The 11492-nt window shown below is 47.5% G+C and overlaps 3 protein-coding genes across 3 annotated transcripts; 1 reads left to right on the top strand and 2 right to left on the bottom strand.

Annotated features, from left to right (window-relative positions):
• The first annotated feature begins 399 nt into the window (after positions 1–399).
• F4812DRAFT_281227 (chromate transporter-domain-containing protein) lies at positions 400–2395 on the top strand. The gene is made up of 4 exons (XM_047931019.1): positions 400–595; positions 666–713; positions 808–929; positions 1019–2395. The coding sequence occupies exons 1-4, from the start codon at positions 473–475 to the stop codon at positions 2169–2171; spliced, it is 1446 nt and encodes a 481-aa protein (XP_047793168.1). The 5' UTR covers positions 400–472; the 3' UTR covers positions 2172–2395.
• On the bottom strand, positions 2388–8709 carry F4812DRAFT_281224 (glycosyltransferase family 2 protein). Its single transcript, XM_047931018.1, has 3 exons — positions 7990–8709; positions 2693–7926; positions 2388–2636 (listed from the first exon to the last, which is right to left on the bottom strand). The coding sequence occupies exons 1-3, from the start codon at positions 8295–8297 to the stop codon at positions 2605–2607; spliced, it is 5574 nt and encodes a 1857-aa protein (XP_047793169.1). The 5' UTR covers positions 8298–8709; the 3' UTR covers positions 2388–2604.
• Positions 8710–8756: 47 nt separating this feature from the next.
• Positions 8757–11448, bottom strand: F4812DRAFT_419244 (uncharacterized protein). The gene is made up of 2 exons (XM_047933322.1): positions 9749–11448; positions 8757–9547 (listed from the first exon to the last, which is right to left on the bottom strand). Exons 1-2 carry the CDS (start codon positions 9902–9904, stop codon positions 9368–9370), a joined length of 336 nt encoding a protein of 111 aa, XP_047793170.1. The 5' UTR covers positions 9905–11448; the 3' UTR covers positions 8757–9367.
• Positions 11449–11492: the final 44 nt, after the last annotated feature.

Consider the following 11492-nt stretch of genomic DNA (forward strand, 5'->3'; position numbering starts at 1 on the left):
GCATGTCCAAGCAGTCGGCTGCCGGAGTACCTAATCGATGATATGTCGTCGTCCTCATCATTCCATGCGGCTTTGAGTTGTATGGCTTCTATATAGGTCAAAAGCGCACGGGAGCCTACATTTCTAGGCGGGTTCCCGAGATGAAGGGCGGAAGAATTCCATCTCGTAGGGAAAAGATCGCTCGAGGCGCCAGCACGAAACATAAAATCTACCTAATATCGTGATGCAAGCTAACTCGGCTTGGCTACTCGCGATTAAGCCTCTTGTAAGTGATCAACTGAAGCTAACTACACCTTTCCCTAAAGAGCAAAAATACCAAGCCCCTTGTATCATCCAATCCGGTATTTTGCCGTATGACACTTCATTATTTTTTGTTTCTTACCTTAGGTATTTTCTCCATGTACCACTCTTCCCTAATTCGATTCATACTCCAGTAGCGGTAACGAGACAACACGATTGTGTCATAACCAAAATGATATCTAATTCTTGGGAAGAGGCGGGATGGACAGTTGCACGTCGAGCATGGAAGACGTTGAAAGTGAATTGGCATCTCGGATTCACCTCATTTGGCGGACCTCCCGTCCATTTTAGGATTGTATGCTCTTGGAACTCTCCTAACTTGAAAACGGCAGAGCCAGTCTAATCGTTATTACCTGCCTATATAGTTTCACGATAAGTTCGTGTCAAAGCTTACTTGGATCGACGAACAGGTGGTAAGTCTTGCTTGTGTTGAATAATACATACCTCCTATCCCCGCCACATAAGCTGCGAGGATTAGGTACCTAGGTTAACAGCATCATATCCTAGTATCAGGAACTTTTCAGCATCTGTCAAGCTCTCTCCGGTCCCGCGAGTACGAAGATGCTCTACTGCGTAAATTTACTTCAGGATGGATTACTTGGAGGCGTTCTTGCTTTTTTCATCTGGAGGTAAGCTTAAAACTCACGGCATTTACCTATATCTACCTCCTACCTAAGGCATCAACGCCTACGAGGCATGTATTAATCAACAGTAACAGTCTACCCGGAGCGTTAGGCATGTTTGGCCTTTCTATTGGCGTATCTAATATCGGAGAAGCTCTCCCTCGTGCGGTATACGCTTTACTCTCGGGCTTGAACGCCGCCACAGTGGGCATTATAGCTTTGGCTGCTGTTGAGCTCTCTAACAAAGCGATCACGGATAAGCTTACTAGGATAATTGTCTTCCTAACCGCTGTAGCAGGAATGCTATACAACGCGCTGTGGTACTTCCCAGTTCTTATGCTTGCTTCCGCATGCACTGCTGTCATATATGACTACCGTTGGCCGCACCGATTTTGGCTGGTTATAAAGGATATCCTGTTGAATATAAGGGGGAATGCGAATCATGGCGAAAGCAACTTGAGAGAAGCAGAAAGCCCCGGCGTATCCCTTGACAATCAAGACGGAAATAGAATACAAGATGACGAGCCACGTATTATTCCACCGGGATATTTTCTTGAATTTTCATGGAAATCCGGAAGTGCTATAATATCAGCCTTCTTCGTTACGTTCATCGGCGTCATGGTACTCCGAGGGGCTTTGTCGGATTTGCCTGTTCTATATAGACTATTCGCAAACCTTTATCTCGCCGGTACCATTATATTCGGCGGCGGACCGGTTGTAATCCCGCTTTTGAGGGAATACGTTGTCGCGGAGGGTTGGGTTAGTCCTCGTGATTTTCTCATAGGCCTTGCTATTGCGCAGGCCTTTCCGGGTCCGAATTTCAACTTCGCCGTATTCCTTGGTGGCTTAACGGCTATTAACCAGGGGTACCCTTCTATCGCCGGAGCAGTTATCGCTTTTTGTGGTATTTTTCTCCCTGGCATTGCTTTGGTACACGGTACAATGGGAATCTGGAGAGTGTTGCGTAGCAAGCGCTGGGTGAAATCAGGGGTAAGAGGTATTAACGCTGGTGCCGTTGGATTGATATACACGGCAGTTTATAGGATCTGGCAGGTGGGCTACATTGATGAAGGTTTCCAGTCTGGAAAAAGTCTTGGTGATGATCCTTGGTGGGTGGTTGTCACTGCAACCGCCTATGTTGGAGGACGTTATTTTGGCGTTGCGCCACCAGCTGCCATACTCCTAGGGGCTGTACTTGGGCTGATTAGGTATGGAGTAGTGAGTGGTCACGCTCAAGTTGTTTCTTGATGTCCCTACCATTGGAACTCAGCAAAGATAGTGGAGGTCCGCGACGAGGCACATCCTTATTAAGTCATTACAATTTGAAGTCCCAAGACTCCAATCTCTTTTGCTACATTAGATATTTATAAAAATGACATGAAACTGGTAGTTAAACAATATTATTCCCATTATTATCGCGTTAGGTACGTATCAATATCGGGCACCGCTTCCACTTAGCTATTAGCCAAGAGTGATTTACTTATTCTACTTTTGTTAACTCCCCAGCCTCCGATGAATTTCCTGTCCAACCCATGTCTGGCCTGTGACAAGTTACTCCTCCTTAACAAATATGCGATGCAATAGTATTATATAAATAGTGGAAACATGGCCATTCAAATATGTGCAAAATATGACAGAGGTAGATAGAATCCATAATTTCGGATCATAGATTGACCAGTCTCTATAATTGACCAGTCAACAAGGCCTCGGTTGCTGTAGTACGTTAGCATTCACGTTGTACCAGTGGGCGGGATAATTGGGATACATACCACTGTTGATGTATAATCGCTTGGAATCAAGAGGAACACCAAACCGTCTCTCTAACTCTTGCTTAACGCCCTTCTTAGTTACAGTCATGAGATCTGCCGTGCGTAAGATGTCACGTATTTCCGCAAGCAGCGCATCATCACTTGGCATGCCGGCTAGGTTGGACATCTCTACATCTTGCATCTGAGTGCCCGGGAACAACTGCGAGCCGCCAAATTGACTCAATCGGTTTTCGGTCGGGGCAAACGACATACGACTAAGATAGTTAGGGTTCTTCAAGTCGTACGGAGGGACCATGCCAGTGGTGGAACCAGGTCGAGACGGCGTGTAATACTCGGCTGCAGGAACGTTCAATCCCTGCTTGGTGGCATAACTGTACCCACTGACTTCGGAGTGTACGTCGTCCCCTCGGCTGGTTTGAGCGTCCCACAGCTCGGCCTGGTACTCTTCCCACCTCTTCCGTGGGATCGAAGCAGGGTCAAACTTGCCCTCGTCCGTGACAACAATCTTCTTGCCCTTTTCTCCGGCGACGACACGGGTGTTACCCCAGTTGAAGTCATCCATATGCCAGAAGGCATATAATGGCAGACCGAAGGAGAAGACCGGTACAGCTACTATGTACATAAGCATCCAACCGATCATTTCCCACTTGCGTCGCACGATAAAGATAATTGCCTGTAAACCGTATATCGCGCCAAGCATGATGAAGGCCGTTATCGGTATAACACTCTTCGAAGTCGTTACTAGAACGACGAGGTATACGATGTATGCTATAACCACAGGCTGGACTACTGTTGACAACAGGTCGACAAACACGATGAACCGCATACTGAAGCAGCAGAAACCGCAAAGCTGTGCCATGGGAATGAGTTCCACCAAGTTATGCACTGTCGAGTTGATCCAACGACGACGCTGTGACAGGAAGACTTGCCAAGAGTCCGGTGCGATGGTCCATGCATGAGCGCTGAAAATGTACTTGGTCTTATATTTCGAGTGATACTTAAGAAGTAGGGTAGTCAGATAACGATCCTCACCTAGGTGAAGCAAGTTCTTCATGTGCAGGGTATCGACACGAATTGTTGCGTAATCTTCGACGACCTCGCGACTGACAAAAAGTGGCTTGCCTGTTTCTGCTGCTCGGATGCGGTACATAGAGAAACAGCCGGGCAAGCAGGTTACACTTCCGAACAGACTTTCAAAAGCCTTAATCAAATTATGCGAAATGTAGTATTCGTAGACCTGGATCATAGTGATGAATGATGACTTTGCGTTGGTTAGAGCTGTTTCGCCACAGACAGCGATTAATCGCGTGTCGTCGAGGAATGAAGAAACCATACGCGTTGCTGAATCGGGAGCGACTACTGTATCGGCATCGATCTGAAGCATAAATTCGTAGAATGTAGGGTTGACACCAATGATGTTCCGGATTTGATGATACATCTCAAGCTCCAGGGGGCTCATGGGGAGGTTATAATGGACGCGGTTTAGGAAACGCATGATGACCATTTGCGAATCTCGCTTACCACGGTTACCGGGACGAGAAACCTCTGACGGCTTGCCAACTTTGACGACAACTAAGAAGGGAACAATGTGGCCTTGTACCTCGTAGAGACCAGAGTATACTTTGCCCATGTTATGCTGCTTGAGACCTTCACCAAGAGATTCGAAGCTAAGCGGTTCGGGATCGACTGTTTCGGAAACACCGAGAATATCGAGAACGATCCGAGGAGTTGGCCTGTCATTACCCTGACCAATAATCATACCGTCACAAATAACGACAAGTAATTTACGTTTGTCATCGTATCGCATACGAGCCGCCGAGTCAATGGCACGACGTAGGGACTCCTCGTCTTCTGTATATGCGGGAATCTGGCACATGATGAATTTATCCAGATTCTCCGGCATATTTTTGCCTCCGAACTGGAGAGCGGCGAGAAACTTGAAGCCGATGATGGCGCAAAGTAGGATAGAGACGGCGAGAACAAGGTAGTTGGCGAATTGGCACCTGACGGAGTTTCGCGTATCAACATCGCCCACGTAGAAGAGATTGTCGAGACATAGTTGCATGCGGCTGCGGAGGCCTGCATCGATCTCAAGGGAGTTCCATTGCTTGGTCACATCGGTACCTTTCATTTGCTGGAAGAGATCGACAACTTGGTCGTCCATGAAATCCACAATCGTAGGATCAGTTGGAAGGTCTTCGCCTTCTCTAACGACGACGTGGCGACCACCCACAAGATACTTTGTCAGGTCGTACACGCGGCCATTGAGTATGGCAATTGAATTTTGTTTACTGCCGAGAGTTGCAACATACTCTGGAGAGTACCCAATCGTACCCTTCTTCCACGGCTTCATCTTTTGCATCTTTTCGTAGAACCAGAAAGGCTGAGGCAAAGAGGTGAAGGATCGGAAATCATGATAATGAGCGTTCAAATCTTGACTATTGATGACATTTGCTGAACCGGTGATGTTTGTCGACTTATAGTCTAGTGTCACCGCAGGATTGACTGTACCATCCTTGCCTCGGCAAAGAGCAGAAACCTGGATGGGGAACAAAGCTGTGATATCAAGTCCCGCATACTGCGTCAAGGATTTGGAAGGGAGATATGGGGGGTAGTGGCTTGGAGCATAACTGCCGATATCAAAAACTTGGCCACGAATAGCTGCGTAAGACTCGGCCCCGTCTTTGCCATTGTAGGAAGAAAGTTCTTCGGAGCTGTAAACGTACTGTTTCGGACAAACAAGCTGAGGGAAGAGTATAATAAAAAAAGCGGCAACCAAACAACTGAACCAGATCATCATGTTGATAGCCAGCTTTTCACGCCAGGCTTGCCGAACATCCTTACGAGGCATCCGACCCATCCAGCGGATGAGGAAGTCGGGCACGAACCAGGTTAAGAACATGACAAGGAAGACCCATCGTTTCCGACTGGGACTGTCCTTGTACTCTTCGACCTCCACGAGCGATTTCTCATTTCCACGCTCAGCCATCTGTTCTCTGGTATCCAAATTCTTAAACATATCACCAGCACCGAAGGCAGACGCGCCAGCTTCAGAACGGGTATCTAAATCCCCACTACCGAAGTATCCGCCGCGAGGTTTATCAGTATATGGCTGATTGGCCACTAACCCCTCTTTCGAGGCATCAAATGGCAAGTCCTCAGGGCTTGATCCATCCCCAGGGTCAGATGTGTACCGATTCATGGCTGAGGAGCCGTCGCCTAATTGCGCAATCTCTAACCAGCAGCGTTCACTGAGGAACACACCTGTAGAACCAACCTGGACTTCGTTACCGGGCCACTGCTTATTTTGAACGACGGCTTCGACTTTCTCGCGCTCGCTACCAACAAGTATCGTCTCGGCATCAGCAAGACCTAGGAACTCGCCGAAAGGCAAGAACAAACTGAAGTCCGCCGATCTTAGACGCTGGCTGATTTCGACGATACCAAACGTCTGCACTTGCATGCGGACACATTTGCTGTCAAATTGGTTCGCAATTCGCCTATCGTTGGGCTTGAGGCAAAATACGAAATAGACATTGGTGTTTGGAGCCGTGATTGCTTGTTTTACATTTTCGAGAGAAGATAAGAATTGGCCAGATGCTCCTTGCTCAGAGTGTTGCATGCTGATCTTTCCGGAATCTCCTTTATGATCTCCAACTTCGCCAATGAAATCTTCGGGAGATTCCTGCCGGCGTGGTCTCCGAGATCCCATATTTCGCGTCGCCTTCCTCGACATAACACTCGGGGCACGCATTGGCTTGGAGCTGACTGACGCTTGCATAACAGTTGTCTTCTCTTGGGGATGCATAACCGTGTGGAGAGCCTCTTGGCCGAAAAGGCGGGTAACGAACTCACTTTTACTTGACTTGATCAAGTTCATTACGTCGCTAGATATGACTTCGCCATTCTCCTCAACTAATCCTTTGATTGGGTAGTCAACTTCGCCAGCAAAATGTTTGACTGTGAAAGTTGCTGCCGTATTCTCTGAAAGGAAGTTGCTTCCAGGAAGCCTAGCTGTCGCGGAGCCCACGCTGATCGCTGGGTTCTTACCCTCGAATCGCCTTCTCAAGCTTTCCAGAAGTTGCATATCCGTGCGGTGTCGCCGAGTTTGATCGTCTAGGATGCTGAGCAAACCATTCCCAGGCTTAAGAAGGCCCTTCACAGCATCTGAGTTGTCGAAATAGCTCGTGGCTGGGACCACAACCTCTTCAGTGTCCAGCATATCTGCCTTACGGTCGAAAAAGTTTTGAAGGGTTAGGTTGTAAAGTGACTCGACTGCGGCGTTGTTGAGGAGCTGATCAAGGGCCGACCCAGTCGAAGACTGCTGAGAAAAGCCGGGGAAATCAATGATATTGATTGTGTTGGCGATCGACTCTTCAGGAGCGCATATCTTCTGGTTGATAGTCTCAATAACAAAAGCAACCAAAAGAGAATATAAAGTCCTAGCCAATTCATCGGCATTGGCACGAGCACCCTTAGGATCTAACATAACCGTTACGCGTTCGCGATGGATCATCTTGGTCTTGTATCCCATAGTGTTTTGGAGATCTTGCGAGCTAACCCCCAGGAAGGCCGCAATAATACCCAACACATCCTTGTTTCGTGCAGCGGTTATAGTCTGGCCACCTTCATGAGAGAAACCACCACTGTCGTCTCCAGTAGCGGTGGTATTTGCAGTCGTCTCGAACTCTAGCTGCCCGATATGCAAGATACATGCTAAGATTTGGCAGATCTCGGCAATTTCACCCCTGGGAAATTCTAGTTTTCGTAGAGCCGTCTTGAAGAGCTGGAACCCTTCGGCATCATTAATTCCTACTTTGAGCTGCGTGGGGTGACCAAGATATTTCCAGCGTCTATGCCCGGCTGCATCCCTAGGAGTGTCAATACCAAGATGAGTCTTTTCGGCTTCGCTCGTTCCGGCAAGAAGATAATACAGCACGTGGAAATTACGCTCTCCCGTGGGCACATCGGTAATTCGACTTCTCTCTAGACGATGGTCTAATAGCTTGCCACCAATTAAAAGGGGGTTGGTGGTTGAGGCGGTATCATATTGGAGCTCGTAGAAAAGACCAGCCTTAGAAGCTGTCGGTGTCGTTGCCGTCTTAGTGGTTGTGAGGGTATCAAAGACATAAGCAGCCAGTGAGATCTTGCCGGATAGGGGCGTGGAGGACTTGTTTAAGAGCGAGGTTAAAAGATGGGATCGAATGGTGGTTTTTCCGGAGCCAGATTCGCCTCTACACGTTTATTGTTAGCTAACCCTCATCGAATGCTTTAGTGCTTTCGTCGGGTTGACATACAGGAATAATATCGCTTGGTTTTCGGTACGATGTCCTAATCTAAGGAAGGCCCTGTCGGCCATATCCTCGGCGCCAGCCATGGCGCTTCCTTCTTTACCTCCATCAAGACCCTTAGTCGACGTGGTATAAGTGTTAAGGGAGATGAGGGCATGTGAGGACAAGCGAGCCGTGGGAATGGAGACGTGAAAACGACTGGCAAGGTGTGCTGTCAAGTGAGTATCGGACTGGAGATGGGCAGGTAAGGAAGGCAAGGAGGGCTGGGTATGAGCACCTCCGCTCCCACCCATAGATGGGAGGTTGAGAGCCATGTTAGTTGGATGAAGGGCCAAGAGATGGCGCCTATCAACGAGATGGCTACTCAAAAGGAGTTATTAAGCGTCACTTTGACGCTCTGAGGATATCCAGGTGAGATATGTTGTTCGAGATTGAGAATTGATAATCCACCAATGTTCGCGAGTGCGAACGAGGATAAAACAAAAAGGGTTCCCTCCTGTTTTTTTGCCGGCTTTAGATCGATGAAGCAATAATTAGTTAGAATTTGTCTCCGGCAAGAATCCGAGTTACGGGTAACGAGTGCATAGTAGCATACAGAAACGAGCGTAGTGACAAAAAATAAAAAGCGAAAGGAAACAGACGGGGAACAAGGGAAAGCCAAAAACTGAGGCTCTCTCCGACGTTGATTCTTGGGTGAACGGATCAGATGAAAGGGGACTTGGGTTAAGGACCAGCTTCTTGCCCTTGGGCAGTTTATTTTCTGTACAACTAATGCTACTAATTCAGGTACCTACTGTACAGTGCACGGCTTTTCGGTGCTTTGCTTACCACCTGTTAGTTTGCATAAGTACAGGGATTCCCGAGGCGCGGGTGCAAGACCAGACCAAACCATACGAAGTCTTAGGGAGGTGCGCTGTGACCCGCTGACACGCTAAGAAAGTATTTCGTCGTCCAATTCGTCCAAGCATTCATCCCATCGACAAAGGTACCTAGGTACACCTCTTACCTAATTCCGTAAATGCAGGTGAAGGGCAGATCTACGACATGTACTCCGTATAATACACAGTAATTTATTCCAACGTCTCGTGTTAGCACGTTTAACTGTTTTCTGGCTGGTCTCTCGAAATATCGATCGAACCGCGCGGAATTTTCTTGGATACCTGCATGTCGAGCGCAACAGACGGGGATGGTCTCCATTACGGTCTCGGCTGGTCTTGTATGCATGATGATTACCCTATAGGCTGTTACCTCTTATATCATGGATATCTTTTTGATCTTTGCTTTCCCTGTCAAAATCGGTATAAATCAAAGCCAGGTCGAAGCACTCAAGATGGACGTTTCCTAGCATAACAGTGTTAGATCGGGGATCTGATCCATACGTATCTTAGGTAGGTAGCAGAGTAGCATTTGTACGGGGGAAGTGGAGGCAGGGTACGAAAATCCGAAAGAGTTCCAATGCCCAAAGCTCCAATACATTAGACTTATTTGCCCGTCGGCTACCTGCTTGCAATTTTCCTGGGACATATCCTAGAATGAATGACAGCATTGCTCCAGGGCTGAGAAACTACGCGATGTTAGTAGTTTGTTATATCGGCTTTAAAAATACGCTACACTTTGGATTGAAACAAAATGTACGCTGATTGGTGCGTGTGGTAGTGATATCAACGGGATTATGGCGCAGCACCAGCAGCATTTTGTACTTATTTCCATACTATGTAGCCGCGTGTCTTGGCCATCCTGGATAGAATCAACAAAATTTACGTACTGCTGTCCACATTGACCAGCCGGTCCAAGTTAAATCGACGCCTCTGTTTATAATATATATGAACCATGGCGTGTGATAGGTTTGACAGCTTGTTATTGATCGGAGTGACCAGACAACTATGTTAACCAAGAACGCCCTGCATCGTGACACACGCATATGCGCATCGGGGATTCATGTATTCTTTGTACAGGGCTGTTTTTTTACATAGTAGCAGGAACGTGGGTTGTCGCATATTTATCAACAATCCCTGAAGGACGACCAATGGCGACCGGTCCGTCCACTTGATGTCATCCGCCGTAGTTTACCCTTCAAACGAAGAGAGACGCAAGAGACGAGAGACACGAACCATGTTTTCGGGTCACAGCTGATTCGATTTTTTGGTGCTAGGAAACTTTCGAACTCGAGGTAGCTGACGAGAGAAACGTTGGTAGATGGAGTGGGTAATTTGGATAGGAGTTGGCTATTGCATTCCTTTCCCCGACGAGCTAAGAGGGGGTTGTAGATCAGACCGAAATGTGCAGTAAAAAACCATATTGTGGCATATACTAGGTATATACATCAAGTAGGGTAGATACCCCCCGGGGTATAGGGAATAACTAATGCAAATCTAGGGGGGCAATTTGCTCTTAAAGCTTGTCGGCGACTGACGTGCGGCAACAAATGCAAAGAATTAAGAATGGAGTTGAATACCAGAGAAGACAATATCCTGCTAACAAGCTTTTGCTGGTATAATAATAAGGTTATTTGCGAGCCGAAGATTGTGTTAACATCCACCGGTCCTTGCTGCTCAACTATTCCTACCAGTTCTTCGCATTGTACCTAACCTATTGTACGATGGTAGTTTGTACTCGTTAATCGTATTCTAATTCTTATGAGGTAGATCTTGATAAGTTGACCGAGCATTCAACACGAACGAGACCTCTGCTAGTTGAGCCAAAGATGGAAAATGATGACAGAAGGTTGCTCTCGTATTAGTGTGGTATGTGCATTATGCTTGTGGCTGTGGTGATTGAGGAATGAGACAAAGGCACCCAATAAAAAGTGGTACAAACGGATTCCAGAAGGCTATCGACTTGCCGAGTCCTGTCGTCCCCATTTGGCCGCTTCGTATTTCGGCCCCGCCCATCCTCACCAGCGGTCCAAACACACACAGGGCTCGCAGGGCAGCAGGGCAGCAGGGCAGCAGGGCAGCAGGGCTACCTAGGCGGTAGGTAGTCGCGTAAAACCAGAATCATCCCATGCCAATGTATCATGCCATTAGCAATCAAGAAATTACTTGCAATTTGATTTGCCCGCTGCTGGCCACGTCAATGTCTTCCCCAAATCCCATCGTTGTCCGCAATCGATCAGCGATCAATTAGTGATGATCGCGTGTGAATTCCCGGATGAAATCCTTGTGGAAGTGTGGACAAAAATAGGGAATTGGGAGCGCAGAGTCACTGTGGGAGAAGACAGGGGTTCTCCTAGTTCTTCCCAGTTCTCCCAGTTGTTAGGAGACGGTAAAAAGAGAGAAGGATCAGCGCGCCTCGATGAAAAAAAAGGTATCTACATAGAAGTATTGTATACGCTAGTTTAGGTACATACGGTACCCGTATCACTAGACTAGCCGACTAGGTATTGTACCTAGGTACTTCGTATATCTAGACCACCTGCGGCTTCTAAAGAGCCTCTCCAGGGGGGAAGCAAAATTTAGATACACGCTAGATCGTTTTTGATCTCTTACCAAGGCATTAACATTAATTCG

The sequence above is a fragment of the Daldinia caldariorum genome (genome assembly GCF_022478825.1).
Source record: "Daldinia caldariorum strain CBS 122874 unplaced genomic scaffold F4812scaffold_3, whole genome shotgun sequence".
Lineage (NCBI taxonomy): Eukaryota > Fungi > Ascomycota > Sordariomycetes > Xylariales > Hypoxylaceae > Daldinia > Daldinia caldariorum.

Excerpts from the sequence above, each read along its gene's own strand:
- F4812DRAFT_281227 (XM_047931019.1), top strand. The coding sequence starts at position 473 with ATGATATCTAATTCTTGGGAAGAGGCGGGATGGACAGTTGCACGTCGA. Across the intron at positions 596-665 it reads CTCCCGTCCATTTTAGGATT|TTTCACGATAAGTTCGTGTC; the intron begins GTATGCTCTTGG and ends CTGCCTATATAG. Across the intron at positions 714-807 it reads CTTGGATCGACGAACAGGTG|TATCAGGAACTTTTCAGCAT; the intron begins GTAAGTCTTGCT and ends ATCATATCCTAG.
- F4812DRAFT_281224 (XM_047931018.1), bottom strand. The coding sequence starts at position 8,297 with ATGGCTCTCAACCTCCCATCTATGGGTGGGAGCGGAGGTGCTCATACC. Across the intron at positions 7,927-7,989 it reads AACCAAGCGATATTATTCCT|AGGCGAATCTGGCTCCGGAA; the intron begins GTATGTCAACCC and ends ATAAACGTGTAG. Across the intron at positions 2,637-2,692 it reads GCGATTATACATCAACAGTG|CAACCGAGGCCTTGTTGACT; the intron begins GTATGTATCCCA and ends AACGTACTACAG.
- F4812DRAFT_419244 (XM_047933322.1), bottom strand. The coding sequence starts at position 9,904 with ATGCGTGTGTCACGATGCAGGGCGTTCTTGGTTAACATAGTTGTCTGG. Across the intron at positions 9,548-9,748 it reads GCTGGTCAATGTGGACAGCA|TTTCTCAGCCCTGGAGCAAT; the intron begins GTACGTAAATTT and ends AACATCGCGTAG.